This window comes from Pantherophis guttatus, chromosome 3 (assembly GCF_059756535.1).
Source record: "Pantherophis guttatus breed Tessera chromosome 3, ASM5975653v1, whole genome shotgun sequence".
Taxonomy (NCBI): Eukaryota; Metazoa; Chordata; class Lepidosauria; order Squamata; family Colubridae; genus Pantherophis; species Pantherophis guttatus.
In genome coordinates this window covers 6,808,032-6,822,145 of record NC_142065.1, presented here as the reverse complement: position 1 = coordinate 6,822,145, position 14,114 = coordinate 6,808,032, and the positions used below count along the sequence as shown (strand labels likewise).

The 14,114-nt window shown below is 46.0% G+C and overlaps 1 protein-coding gene across 2 annotated transcripts in view; it reads left to right on the top strand.

Annotated features, from left to right (window-relative positions):
* RGS19 (regulator of G protein signaling 19) overlaps positions 1-14,114 on the top strand; it is a 69,112-nt gene that overhangs the window by 45,422 nt on the left and 9,576 nt on the right. For both annotated transcript variants that reach the window (XM_060684324.2, XM_034401785.3), the window contains exons 2-3: positions 8,466-8,614; positions 11,085-11,224. In XM_060684324.2, the coding sequence (XP_060540307.1) occupies positions 8,585-8,614; positions 11,085-11,224 (170 nt within the window). In that variant the 5' untranslated portion in view covers positions 8,466-8,584. The remainder of the gene's footprint in view (positions 1-8,465; positions 8,615-11,084; positions 11,225-14,114) is intronic.

The window sequence follows — 14,114 nt, the reverse complement described above, 5'->3', positions numbered from 1 at the left end:
TCACTCAGTCCCTGGAGGAAATCAGCAGGGCCTTGGCAGACACCAGCTGGTTTGGAGAAAGGGATTCCAAGAAAATTTTATTGATTGATTTATTTATTCGAGAGTTAAAATACAAAAATACAAACGAAGCTTTTTTTTCACCCAGCCATCTGGAGAAACGGAAGATTTGTTCTCCCTGTTGCAAATTTTTCCATCCCACCACTTCTCCAAAATGTTGTAGACAACAACACAAGGTGCAAATACAGGTAGCCTGTACCGACGTACAACTACAGTTGAGCCCAAAATTTCTGTTGTTAAGCAAGACCAGTTTTGCCCAATTTTACGACCTTTCTCGCCACGGTTGTTAAGTGAATGGCTGCAGTTGATAAGATAGGAACATGGTTATTCAGTGAATCTGGCTTCCCTCATTGACCTTGCTTGTCAGAAGGTCGCAAAATGGGATCATGTGACACCCCCCTCCCCCCAGGGACACAGCTACGGTCATAAGTATGAGCCAGTTGCTCAGCGTCTGAATTTTGATCACGTGACCCTGGGGAGGCTGCAACGGTCATAAGTGTGAAAAACGGTCCCAAGTCATTTTGTTCAGTGCCATTGTTAACTTTGAACCGTCACTAAGTGAATTGTTGTAAGTCGAGGACTATCTGTAGAGCTTTCCCACAAGTCGAGTTTTAAATCTTGACTGTATAGGTCCGTGATGGTGAACGTATGGCACGCGTGCCACAGGTGGCACACGGAGCCATATTGGTGGGCACACGAGCGTTGCCCTAGTTCAGCTCCAGCACGCATGCATGCGCTGGCCAGCTGATTTTCAGGCCTTCTGGGCCCACCGGAAGTCAGCAAACGGGCTGTTTCTGGCCTCTGGGGGTTGTGGGGAAGGCTGTTTTCGCCCTCCCCAGGCTCCTAGAAAGCCTCTGGAGCCTGGGGAAGGCGAAAAATAGGCCTACCGGGTCCACCTTGCTATCACATGCCAAAAGTGGGGGGAGCACGGGGGGGGTCGCGCACATGGGCGGGGAGGCAGGGCACATAGAATTATCGGTGTGGGCATGCATGCACGCGACCATCGCACACTCCCCCACTTTTGGCACGTGATGGCAAAAAGGTTAGCCATCACTGGTATAGGTAGCCCTCGGCTTTATGACCATAATGGAGCCTGTCCATTACCGTTATAAGTCAGGTGTCAGCATTTCGCTGGCCTAGAGAGCAGAGAGAGAGAGAGATAAGCTCTGAACTTCTGCCTGCTAAATCCCTTTGATGTCTGGTTGTCGTGGAAATGACGGGGGGGAGACATTCCTGGGAAATGACGAGACAAGGAGTCTGAAGAATGACTTGGAAGATAGCCAATGAGAAGCAGATATGTGGGGATCGGAAAGGGAGGGATTGGGGGGCAAAAGGTCAGTCTTGTCCGCATCGAGTCATGATCCGGTAGCTGTGCTCAATTAAAGAAAAGATTTCCTTAAAGATTGGCAGTTTGGAAATTCATTTATTTTGAGATAGCATCAAAGTCTGACATCAGGATGATCGTAATGGAGGTCACCCCCATGACTGACCTGATTTTACAACCTTTTTTCCCCCAAGAGTCTTTAAGTGAACCCATTGTTTACTATTGTTGTTATTTATTGATTGATTTGAATTCCACCTTTATTGTGTTAACAAATAACTCGAGGCGGTGAACATGCCTAGTATTTTTTCCTTCACTAATTTTCCCCTCAACAACAACCCAAAATCCAAGTTTCTTTTTTTTTTTCTACCCGAAGCACAAAGTTCAGAAGTGGTGACAACAAAGATACTTATATTCTTTTCTTTAATCAAAAAACGGTCGGTTTAGCCATTTCTGCCAAGTCCCATCAGCTTCTGCGGCCATTCGTCCTCGGTGGGAATTGAAATGTCCTTCCATTTTTGGCCATCGTCTTGCTGCTGTCAACATATATAAGATCAAAGTTCCTTCCTCCCCCCCCCCCCCAAGTCTTTTTCCATTAAAACCCAAAGGAAAACTTTCTCGTTTCATCTTTATCTTCACTTTAAGATTTTTTTCTGTATTAAAATATGTATTTTACTCCAAAATTTCTTGGCTTTAACTTCGTACTTTCAGACGGGCAAGATTTTGTTGTTGACAATAAAGTAGAATTCCCTCATCTCGCCATGTTTCCTGTCAGGAACACCTGGGTAGATTGACAGCTGTTGGAGCTTGAAAGACTCAGCAGGAATGGATCTGATTATATATATCCGTGTTTTCCCCGAAAATAAGACCCTGTCTTATATTTTTTGAACCCTGAAATAAGCGCTTGACCTTAATTTTGGGGAAGTCCTATTATTTTGGGGTGTGTGGAACAAGATGGGGCTCCTCTTGCCATCTTACCTGATTTCCAACTCTACGTTTCAGTATTTTCGGGGAGGGCTTATTTTTGGGGGGAGGCTTATTTTAGCGCATGTGCTCAAAAATATGTATGTATTTTTCTCTCAGCCAGATTTTTTCCGACGTAAATCAAGATCTTTATACATCCATAGTTCAGTGAAATCCCATTCACTAGTTTCTAGGCTTTATCAGACATCAAACCAGCATTTTGCCTGCAGAGACTATGTATATATGCATGAAAGACTATTAGGAAACCTCAGAGAGTTGGAATCTGCTCTGGGATGTTAAAGAAACTTTCTTATTGTTAAAAGTCTGTAGAGATTCTCAATCATCCAGATCATGGTTGTCCCAAAGGTGCTTTTTTCAAGAGGCAACTGGACTTTCTTGTTTTTTCTTTGAAGACGTTTCGCTTCTTATCCAAGAAGCTTCTTCAGCTCTGACTGAACGATGATGAATGGAAGGATTGATACTCCTTGCAGACAGCTGATCATTTGCATCCTTTTAGAGAGTCGTTGAGGCCACTTGGAGGTTTATCTGTGTCCTCTGGGTCACCTGAATGGTGCTCCTGGTTCCTGTAGTCTGCAATTTTTTTCCTCTGAAAAATCCATTCCTACTGTTGCACCATTCAAAGGGTGTTGATCCCAAACTGTGTAGCTAAAAGTCTGTAGAGATTCTCAGTCATCCAGGTTGTCCCAAAGGTGCTTTTTTTCAAGAGGCAACTGGACTTTCTTGTTTTTTCTTTTGAAAAAAACTTTCTTTGGATTTTCTTATTGTTGTTGCCCTCGTATTCATCGTTTTGAAAAGCCAAAAAGATTCCAAGCAACCTGTTTTTGAGCGTAGAGCCGCACTGACCTCTTTACTTGGCTAGCTTTGCTACCTCAAGATCTGGGAACCGTTCCCAAAATGGCTGAATGGAACCCGTTGAATAAAATTGAGCAACGGCTGATGCAAAATCCATCTGTTTTTCTTCCTGGCTGCAGTGGAATTATATTTTATTAAATGTCAGATTGTATTTATTATGTTTGAAACAGGCAAAAGAAATACCACTAGCCCTTGACCTAGGAGCGCAGTTGAGCCCAAGATTTTACTAAATGAGACAGTGGTTCAGTTGTTTTACCCAATTTTACGACCTTTTTGGCCACGGTTGTTAAACGAATCGCTGCCATTGTTAGGGGAAATCGTGCGGTCACTAAGCGAATCTGGCTTCCTCCTTTAGCTTTGCTTGTTAGAAGCCGGCTGGGATGGTCGCAAATTGAGATCACCCGACTGCAGGATGCTGCAACCGAGATAAATAACGTACTGCCCAATTTTGGTCGTGTGTGACCATGGGGATGCTGCCATGGTCGTAAATGTGAGGACTGGTTGTAAGTGACCTTTTCAGTGGTGGTGTAACTTGCAACACATGCTAAACAAATGATTGTAAGTCAAGGACTATCTTTAGATAAACTCTCTAAATCAGGGGTGTCCAGGCCCGCGAGCCGTGCGGGGTGCTTAGATCTGGTCCAAGGGGCCTGCCTGGAAACAGCAAAGGATCAGCCTGCGGTGCCCCTGCCAACGAAAACGGAGTTGGGGGAGGCACACACAGGGCCCCCTGGGCTCCATTTTCGCTGGCAGAGGGCTGCAGGAGGCCATCCAGGCTGAAAACGGGGCGAGCGGCTATCAAAATAAATTAAAAACAAAAAGAGAAATGTTTCCTCTTTTGCATTTGAGCATGCAAGAAGGGACAGGAAAGGAGAAAGGGAAAGAGGGAAGAAAAAGAAAAAGAAGGGAATATGGGAAGATAGCAAGGAAGGGAAAAGAAGGCAAGAGGGGAAGGAAGAAGAAAGTGAATGAAGAGGGAAGGAAAAAGAAGAAAAGGAAGGAAGATGGGAAGAGAGCAAGGAAGGAAAAAGAAAAAAAGAGGGGAAGGAAGAAGAAATTAGAATGAAGAGGGAAGGAAAAAGAAGGAAGGAGATTATAATGAGAGGGAGGGAGGGTCTCAGAGAAGTCCTGCCTTCGGACTTGGCCACCACATGTGCCCCTGACACAGTGGCGAAATTCATTTTTTTTCCCACTACCAGTTCTGTGGGCGTGGCTTGGTGGGCGTCTCTTGGTTGGGGTCATGTGACTGGGTAGGCATGACCAACTTTTTTTTTTTACTTTTTTAAGCATTTTTTTACTACCTATTCGCCCAAAAAAATGTTTTAAAAAAGCAAAAAAAAAAAGGTTCCAAAGATCGTGTGGCAGAGCTGATTGTCACACTTGATCGTCGGAACCTTTTTTTTACTTTTTTAAATCATTTTTTACTACCGGTCCGGCCGAACTAGCCCGAACCAGTAGCATTTCACCCCTGCCCCGACACAAGTCCTGTGTCACGCCCACCATGGCCATGCCCATTCCCTGGTCACGACCCACCAACCCCGGCCCTCCGAGGTCAAACACAACCCTGATGTGACCCTCAGTGAAATGGAGTTTGACAGCCCTGGTCTAGATCAATGTTTCTTAACCTTGGCAACTTTAAGATGGGTGGGCTTCAACTCCCAGAATTCCTCAGCCAGCTTTACTGGTGGGAGGATTCTGGGAGTTGAAGTCCACCCATCTTAAAGTTGCCACAGTTGAGAAATCTTGATCTGAAGATGTTCTACTCCAGAGTCAATCATCCTTTCCCTAAAGAGGCCAAAGACCTGCCATTCCAGTTTAATAAAATAACAGAGTTGGAAGGGACCTTGGAGGTCTTCTAGTCCAACCCCCTGCTCAAGCAGGAGACCCTATACCCGTGATGGGAAACCTATGGCACACGTGCCACAGGTGGCACGCGGAGCCATATCTGTGGGCCCACAAGCATTGCCCTAGCTCAGCTCCAGTGCACATGCGTACGCCGGCCAGCTGATTTTTGGGCCTTCCGGTCCCACCAAAGTCGGGAAATGGGCCATTTCCAGCCTCCGGGTCGTTTTCGCCCTCCCCAGGCTCCTAGAAAGCCTCTGGAGCCTGGTGAGAGCAAAAAACGGGCCTACCAGGCCCACCATGCCATTGCATGCCAAAAGCAGGAGGAGCTGGAGGAGATCATGTGCACAAGCGCGGAAGAGCAGGGCGCGGGGGGGCATTGAATTATGGGTGTCGGCACGCACACGTGCTCTCCCCCGCTCACCCCGCTTTTGGCACGCAACGGCAAAAAGGTTAGCCATCACTATCCTATACCACTTCAGACAAATGGCTGTCTAATCTCTTCTTAAAAACATCCACAACTCCTGGAGGCAAGTTGTTCCACTGGTTAATTGTTCTCACTGTCAGGAAATTCCTCCTTAGTTCTAGGTTGCTTCTCTCCTTGATTAGTTTCCATCCATCCCTTCTCGTCTTGCCTTCCGGTGCTTTTGGAGAATAGGTTGGTTCCTTCTTCTTTGTGGCAACTTTTCAGCATCACTTCTCCATTGTGGTCCTTGCTGAACTATTTTACAATCAAATTTTCTAATCTTTGGGTGAATCGTTCCTGATCGCGGCAGTCTCAGGAAATGAACACGATAATCAGGTGTCTTCTCTTTCCATAACTTCCTCTTTCCTTGACAAAGGACGGAAGGAACAGGAAGGGTAGCAGCCTGGGATCCTTCAGTGTCACCCCTGAACGTGTCATTTCTTGCCTCTGTGTTCGAATCTTGCAGGAAAGGGAAGGTGCAGAACACAGAGTACCTACAATGCAACATTAAAAAGTATTAGGACTTAAAGTTCGATCTTCACAGCTGCATTGGCAGCTGAAAATATCTCCTTTGACAAAATTTAAGAAGACAGTCAATAGCTAAATGGAACGGATTGATGTTCCAATTATGCTTAAATTAGGGATCCTTGGTGCTCTCTTAATTTGGGTGGTTTTCTTGTAGACGTTTCATTATCCCACTAGGTAATGTCATCAAGGATTAAATTTTTAGGGAGACTTTTTTGACGGTTTCTGGAGGCCTCATTGAACTCTTGGGATGTTAGAGAGTACATGAAATCTGGGCAGATCGTCTGTGGATGCTCAGATTTGAACCTTGCAGCTTTGGTGGTGTAAGAGGGGTGGTCTCCACTTGTCTAAACATTGTTAAGGACTCAGGAAGTGTTGAGTGAAGTGAGTGGGGTCCTTTGTGCCCAGGGTGAAATCTACTTACCTTCCCTAACAGTTTGGAAATGCGTGCATGCACGTGCGTGTCATGTGGGATTTTGGACCCTGCGCATGCGCAGAGGGTCAAAAACAGGTTACTTCCTGGTTAAAAACAGGACGTAATGATGTCCGGGCAGGTGGGCAGAGCCTCACGCCGCCGCCGCTACCAGTTCTCCGAACCACCCTCTGCTGCTACCAGTTCTCCGAACCACCCTCCGCTGCTACCAGTTCTCCGAACCACCCTCCGCTGCTACCAGTTCTCCGAACCACCCTCCGCTGCTACCGGTTCGCAACAGTTCGGGCGAATTTCACCCCTGCTTTCTGCTCCCTGAGCTTGGTTGTTTTCCTTGCAGACATTACATGACCCAACTAGGTAACGTCATCAGTGCCAGAAGGGAGTTGGGTTTGCTCTCTCTTTCTATACAGCTGGCTTTCCTTAATCAAGGAGCTACAAAGAACAGTCTCACCAGCTCTGAGAAGGCCAGCCACTGTATATAACACAGCAGCTATGAAGACATACGTAGCCTGCAGCAGACAGAAGGGAGCGTGGTTTTGCATGCTGCCTGCATCCCGTGGATGGGGCTTTGCTTGTTTGCGTGGCCCAGTTTCTGGCATGCCGTGGCACGGTGCTAGTTCACAAACTGCCGGTTGAGGAATCCCTGCTTTAAAATACAGTGAATTGATTTTTGGTCGCCACAATGTAAAAAAGATATTGAGACCGTAAAAAAAGTGCAGAGAAGAGTAACAAAGATGATTAGGGGACTGGAGGCTAAAACATATGAAGAACGGTTGCTGGAATTGAGTATGTCTAGCTCCGTGATGGCATGTGTGCCAGAGGTGGCATGCAGAGCCTTCTCTGCTGGCACACGTGCCGTCGCCCCGGGTCAGATTTCCGTGGCGTTTCTTTCGTGAGCTTCTGTTTCCCTGCAAACGACGAAACAGAAGCTCATGAAAGAAAAAGTTCTTACCTCTTGCTGCGCTGCCACTGTTGGGATGCCCGGCCTTCTGCCGGTCAGCTGGTCTTCGCATTCGCACGTCTGCATATTCATGCACACGCGCCTTTCAGTTTGGGCATACGTGCATACGCAGGTTGGGCACTCAGTGTCTAAAAGGTTCTCCATCATTGGTCTAGTTTAATGAAAAGAAGGACTAGGGGAGACATGATAGCAGTCTTCCAATATCTCAGGGGCTGCCACAAAGAAGAGGGAGCCAAGCCAGTGGTGGGTTCCTCCCGGTTCGGTCCAGTTCGGCCGAGCCGGTAGCGGTGACAATATGACATCACCGAACTGGTTCTCCCCCCCCGCCCTCCCCCCCACGTTATTCTTACCTTTTATTTGGCCCCACCCCCAATCTATTGCTGCCTCCAGAGTCCCAGCTGATGACTAGAGGGAAAAAAACTGTTTAAACTCTTGCCAGCAGGGCTTCAAAGGGCCGCCCTACAGCTGATCAGTGTTAAAAGCAAACAAATGAGTTGGGTCGTAAGTGCGAGGACTGGTCGTAAGTGCGAGGACTTTCCAGAAATGACCGACCAGCTAGCCACGCCCACCTAGTCACATGACCTCCAAGCCACACCCACAAAATAAGCCACGCCCACAGAACCGGTAGTAAAAAAATTTAGAACCCACCCCTGAGTCAAGCTATTCTCCAAAGCCCCTGAAGGCAGGACAAGAAGCAATGGATGGAAACTAACCAAGGAGAGAAGCAACCTAGAACTAAGGAGAAATTTCCTGACAGTGAGAACAATTAATCAGTGGAACGACTTGCCACCAGAAGTTGTAAATGCTCCAACATTGGAAGTTTTTAAGAAGAGATTGGACAGCCATTTGTCTGAATTGGTATAGGGTTTCCTGCCTAAGCAGGGGGTTGGACTAGAAGACCTCCAAGGTCCCTTCCAACTTATTCTAATTTTCTAATGCGAGGCTTAATTTGGATGTGGAGGCTTGGAAAACCAGCACAGGGAGTTGTCCTTGTAACCACCACAATATTTTTTGCTTTCTGCAGGGGCTGTTCCCTAAGCTGCAATTCCCCTAGGCCGGGCAGGGGCCACGGGGACGTCTGGCTGGCCCTTGGGCTCGGAATAAGTACCCAGCGTGGGCCAGAAGGGCTGAAGAGGGCTTCCCATGCCGACCGTTTGCGAAGTGGGGAAGCAGGTAAGTTGCTGATCTGAACTCCGGTCAGTCACAAAACCAGGTTAGCGTTTCAAATTGTCCCTTTGTAGGGCAGTGGTGCCCAACCTTTCTGGCCCCATAGCCCAGTGGCAGTAGGGGTGAAGGGAGGAAGGGAATGGTTTCACACATGCAACCTAGCTTTCATGCCTAAGGCAGAACTAGAACTCACAGTCTCCTGGTGATTGACCAAAGTCACCCAATTGGCTTTCATGCCTAAGGCGGGACTAGAACTCAGGTCTCCTAGTGATTGGTCCAAAGTCACCCAATTGACTATCGTGCCTAAGGCGGGAATAGAACTAACCGTCTCCTGCTGATTGGTGCAAAGTCACCTAGCCAGCTTTCATGCCTAAGGAAGAACTCGAACTCACAATCTCCTGGTGATTGACCAAAGTCACCCAATTGGCTTTCATGCCTAAAGCGGGACTAGAAGGTCTAGTGATTGGTCCAAAGTCACCCAATTGGCTTTCATACCTAAGGCAGGACTAGAACTCAGGTCTCCTATGATTGGTCCAAAGTCACCCAATTGACTTTCATGCCTAAGGCGGGACTAGAACTCACCGTCTCCTAGTGATTGGTGCAAAGTCACCCAGCTAGCTTTCATGCCTAAGGCGGGACTAGAACTCACAGTCTCCTTGTGATTGGTCCAAAGTCACCCAATTGGCTTTCATGCCTAAGGCAGTTCTAGAACTCACAGTCTCCTGGTGATTGGCCCAAAGTCACCCAATTGGCTTTCATACTTAAGGCAGGACTAGAACTCACAGTCTCCTGGTTTATTTATGTAAATGAAGCTTCACTTGCCCGCTGCATGACCCATTTCAACAGGCCACAGACTGGGACGGGTTCATGGACCCTGGTGGGGGGGGGGAGTTGTAGGACATCAACTCACATTGACCCAAGAAAAGTCTCTAGTTACAGTTAGTCCTCGACTTAACGGCCACAATTGACCCCAAAATTTCCATTGCTAAGCAAGGCAGTTGTTAAGTGACTTTCAGCTCAGTTTAAGATAATTTTTTGCCACGGTTCTTAAGCGAATCACTGCAGTCGTTAAATGAATCATGCGGTCATTCTGCAAATTTGGCTTCTCCCTTTGATTTTGTTTGTGGGAGACCGGCTAGGAAGGTTACAAATGGTGATCACGTGACCCAGGGACAATGCAACCGTCATAAGTTCAAGTCAGTTGCCAAGCATCTGAATTTCGATCACATGACCATGGGGATGTTGCAATGGTTGTGTTTTTCAGTGCCGCTGTAACTGGTCACTAAACAAATGATTGTAAGTTGAGGACTACCTGTACTTAGGCGGTTAGTTATGCACAATTAGAAATACAGTTTTTAAAATATTTTTTTAAAAGAAAATGAAAAGTACAAATTAAAAATACAAATGAAGAAGGAAAAGAAAAAAAATGTGTCAGAATATTCATGATTGGGAAGACGTGGTAACAAGGTGTCACCCAATGTATAGGCATAGCAACTAAGTCAGCCAATGAGGGCTGTTTGGGAGCTGAGACAGACTGGAGCCAGGGCATGTCTTAGTCTGCAGCTTTTGAGTCTGTGCAGAGGAACTGAAACTAGCCTGCTCTGCTGAAATTAAACTAACTGTTGTCTCCTGCCATGTGTTTTGCTTGTAACTGCTACATTGGAAGAATCTGCTATTGGTATTGTAAATGTACTTCATATTTTATTATGTATATAAAGAAGTTAATGAATCCTGCTGCATCAATCTGCCTGTGTGTGCTTTCCGGATTTGATTTTTGCACAACAAACTCTGACAAAGCGGACCTTATATTTTATAACTATTTTATTCTTAACAAGTCACCGGTTTAGTATTGAATTCACTGCCATAATAGGAACAATGCAGGCTTGTTACTGGAAGGCTGAGTCTAACCTTGAGCCGGTCAGAATCGAACTCCCGACTGTGGGCAGAGTCAGCCTGCAATACCACATTCTAAGCACTGCGCCACCATGGCTAAACATCTATTGATGGGTTGAATGCAGTGGTGGGTTTCAAATTTTTTTACTACCGGTTCTGTGGGTATGGCTTGGTGGGCGTGGCATGGCTTGGTGGGTGTGGCAAGGGAAGGATACTGTAAAATCTCCATTCCCTCCCCATTCCAGGGGAAGTTTACTGCAAAATCTCCCATTTCCTCCCAGTCAGCTGGGACTCGGGAGGCAGAGAATAGATGGGGGCGGGGCCAGTCAGAATTTTTACTACCGGTTCTCCGAACGACTCAAAATTTCCGCAACCGGTTCGCCAGAACGGGTCCGAACCTGCTGAAACCCACCTCTGGTTGAATGAATGAATCCATCCATCAGTCAATGAGCGAGGGAATGAATTGGTGAGTGAGTGAGGAAGGAAGGAAGGATTGAATGTTCTGTGCAGGGCCTCCCGAGGAGTTTCCTAGCCAGAGACGCCTTGTTCCTCACCCTCTCTGTTTGGCTCCTCTCCTTTGCAGTACCCAGAACCGCCGTACCCGGACAGACCCCTTCCAATGTCCCAGCATGAGACTTCTCCGGCTGCACTGCGAAGGGCCAGCAACCATCGACGGGGCAACCCCTGCTGCTTGTGCTGGTGCTGCTGTTGCAGCTGCTCCTGGTAGGTGCCTCCCGCAGGTGGCGGTTGTGGCAGGGGGGAGGGGTTTCGGCTGTTTCCTAGCATCTGGCCTGCTCTTCTATACACGTGCACGGCTTTACAACTCCACCAGGGCTCTGCGGGCTTTGCAAGTAGTCCTCGGCTTATGACGGTCACTTAGTGAACCCTCTCTGGGGGTACTTACAATGTGATTCTGATGGCCAGAATCTCTATCTATCTATCTATCTATCTATCTATCTATCTATCTATCTATCTATCTCTATCTCTATTTTTCTATCTATCTATCCATCCATTTCTATCTATCTCTATATCTATCTATCTATCTTATCTATTTATCTATCCATCCATCCATCTCTATCCATTTCTATCTATTTATCTATATCTATCTCTGTCCATCTCTACCTCTATCTCTATTTTTCTTTCTATCTATCTATCTATCTATCTATCTATCTATCTCTATCTCTATTTTTCTATCTATCTATCCATCCATTTCTATCTATCTCTATATCTATCTATCTATCTTATCTATTTATCTATCCATCCATCCATCTCTATCCATTTCTATCTATTTATCTATATCTATCTCTGTCCATCTCTACCTCTATCTCTATTTTTCTTTCTATCTATCTATCTATCTATCTATCTATCTATCTATCTATCTATCTCTATCTCTATTTTTCTATCTATCTATCCATCCATTTCTATCTATCTCTATATCTATCTATCTATCTTATCTATTTATCTATCCATCCATCCATCTCTATCCATTTCTATCTATTTATCTATATCTATCTCTGTCCATCTCTACCTCTATCTCTATTTTTCTTTCTATCTATCTATCTATCTATCTATCTATCTATCTATCTATCTATTTATCTATCTATGTATCTCTATCTCTATTTTTCTATCTATCTATCTATCTATCTATCTATCTATTTATCTATCTATGTATCTCTATCTCTATTTTTCTATCTATCTATCCATCCATGTCTATCTATCTCTATATCTATCTATCTTATCTATTTATCTATCCATCCATCCATCTCTATCCATTTCTATCTATTTATCTATATCTATCTCTGTCCATCTCTATCTCTATCTATCTATCTTATCTATTTATCTATTTATCTATCCATCTATCTTTATCCATCGCTATCTAACTATCCATATCGGCCGAAGAGGTTGTCGAAAAAATGCTTTTAAAAGCCTCTGACGATCCCATCTGAGTTGCGCGATCATCAGAAGCTTTTTTTTTTTTTACTTTTAAAAGCATTTTTTCTGCCGAAGAGGTTGTAGAAAAAATGCTTTAAAAAAAAAAGCGCCTCTGATGATTGCGTGGCTCAGCTGGGCACTGGGGGGGGAGGGCGACAGGGATTTTTGCTACCGGTTCTCCGAACCACCTGCCTCCATCACTACTGGATCGGACAATCCGGTCCGAACCGGGAGCATTGCACCCCTGATGTGCATAGCACAAAATACAAGCTGCAAGGAACGGCTCCAGAAATGGGAGTCACATACTGTTACAACCAGATCGTCTGACACCGGAAATGTGAGCATGTGTGCAGCGTCACAAAACACGGCAATTTGCTCGCTCACACCGTCCACACGCGTGCGACGTCAAACAACATGGCAATTCGCTCGCACACGCCATCCACACCTGCATGCAGCATCAAACAACACATAGGACGGGATTGCACCCCCACCAGCAGGTCGCCACTATCCCTTCACCCGAACCGGCTGAGTACCACCTCTGAACGGCTCTTCATTTAACTTCGGCCCAGGGCTGGCCATAAATAAAAGCCCAGTTCTGTTCCTCTATTATAACTTGGCCCTCTATTCTCCTCTGTCATCTACCTTGGGCTTAAGCGGCGTTTATTCGCTTGGAGCATTTCACAGAGTGATTCTAAACAATGTCGCAAACAGATGGCGTCTCCTATTTGCACTCTGCGAAACGCGTCCCGTTCTCTGCGTGCTCCCGGGTCTTAAGTGTTTTAAATTTAAGAGTTATTCCCTACTGGCTAATTTGCCCGTGGGTTTTTCTAAGAAATGCCCTCATTTCCTAGCTCAGTGTGCATTTAATCCGTCCCTGGCTTTTAAGTCTCAATACTCATAAATAGCGAGGATTTTTTTCCGCAGCACAGGAATGCTAGAATGGAATCCCCAGAAACCATAAATGGCCGGAGCTCTTAAGTTGCCAAAACGGACAAGGCCAGAGATGAACTTACCCTGGTGTGAAGGAAAACAGACGTTTCATGACCTAACTAAGTAACATCATCAAGGTTAACGTCAGACCAACAGTCAAGCAAACAATACCCCAATCGAGAAATTGCCAAAGGAGCCATCAGCAAATAGCCCAACCAAAGAATCTTTTAAGACCGCTCCCACCCACAAGTCACCAGAATATAAACTTGAGAGCAAACCCCACTCCTTACTAGCACTGATGATGTTACCTAGTTGGGTCATGAAACGTCTGCAAGAAAACAAGCAAGCTCAGAGAGCACCAAGGACCCCTCATGTCAACCCTGAGCTACAAATATTCTCCTTTATTGGTGTTCATCCTGGTTACAGGAATCATCCAGTTCAGGCATTGCAGTGTCTCTTAAATGTCACCTCACAGTTAGATTATTGCAACGTGCTCTACATGGGGCTACCCTTGAAAAGTGTTCGGAGACTACAGTTGGTCCAGAACACAGCCACCCGAGCTGTCGTGGGTGCACCTAGGTACACCCACATTACACCAATTCTCCGCGAGCTGCACTGGCTCCCTATTGGTCTCCGGTCACAATTCAAGGTGTTGGTTATTACCTTTAAAGCCCTACATGGCTCAGGGCCAGGTTATAGTCGAGACCGCCTTCTGCCACATAGCTCCCAGCAACCGGTAAGATCCCACAGA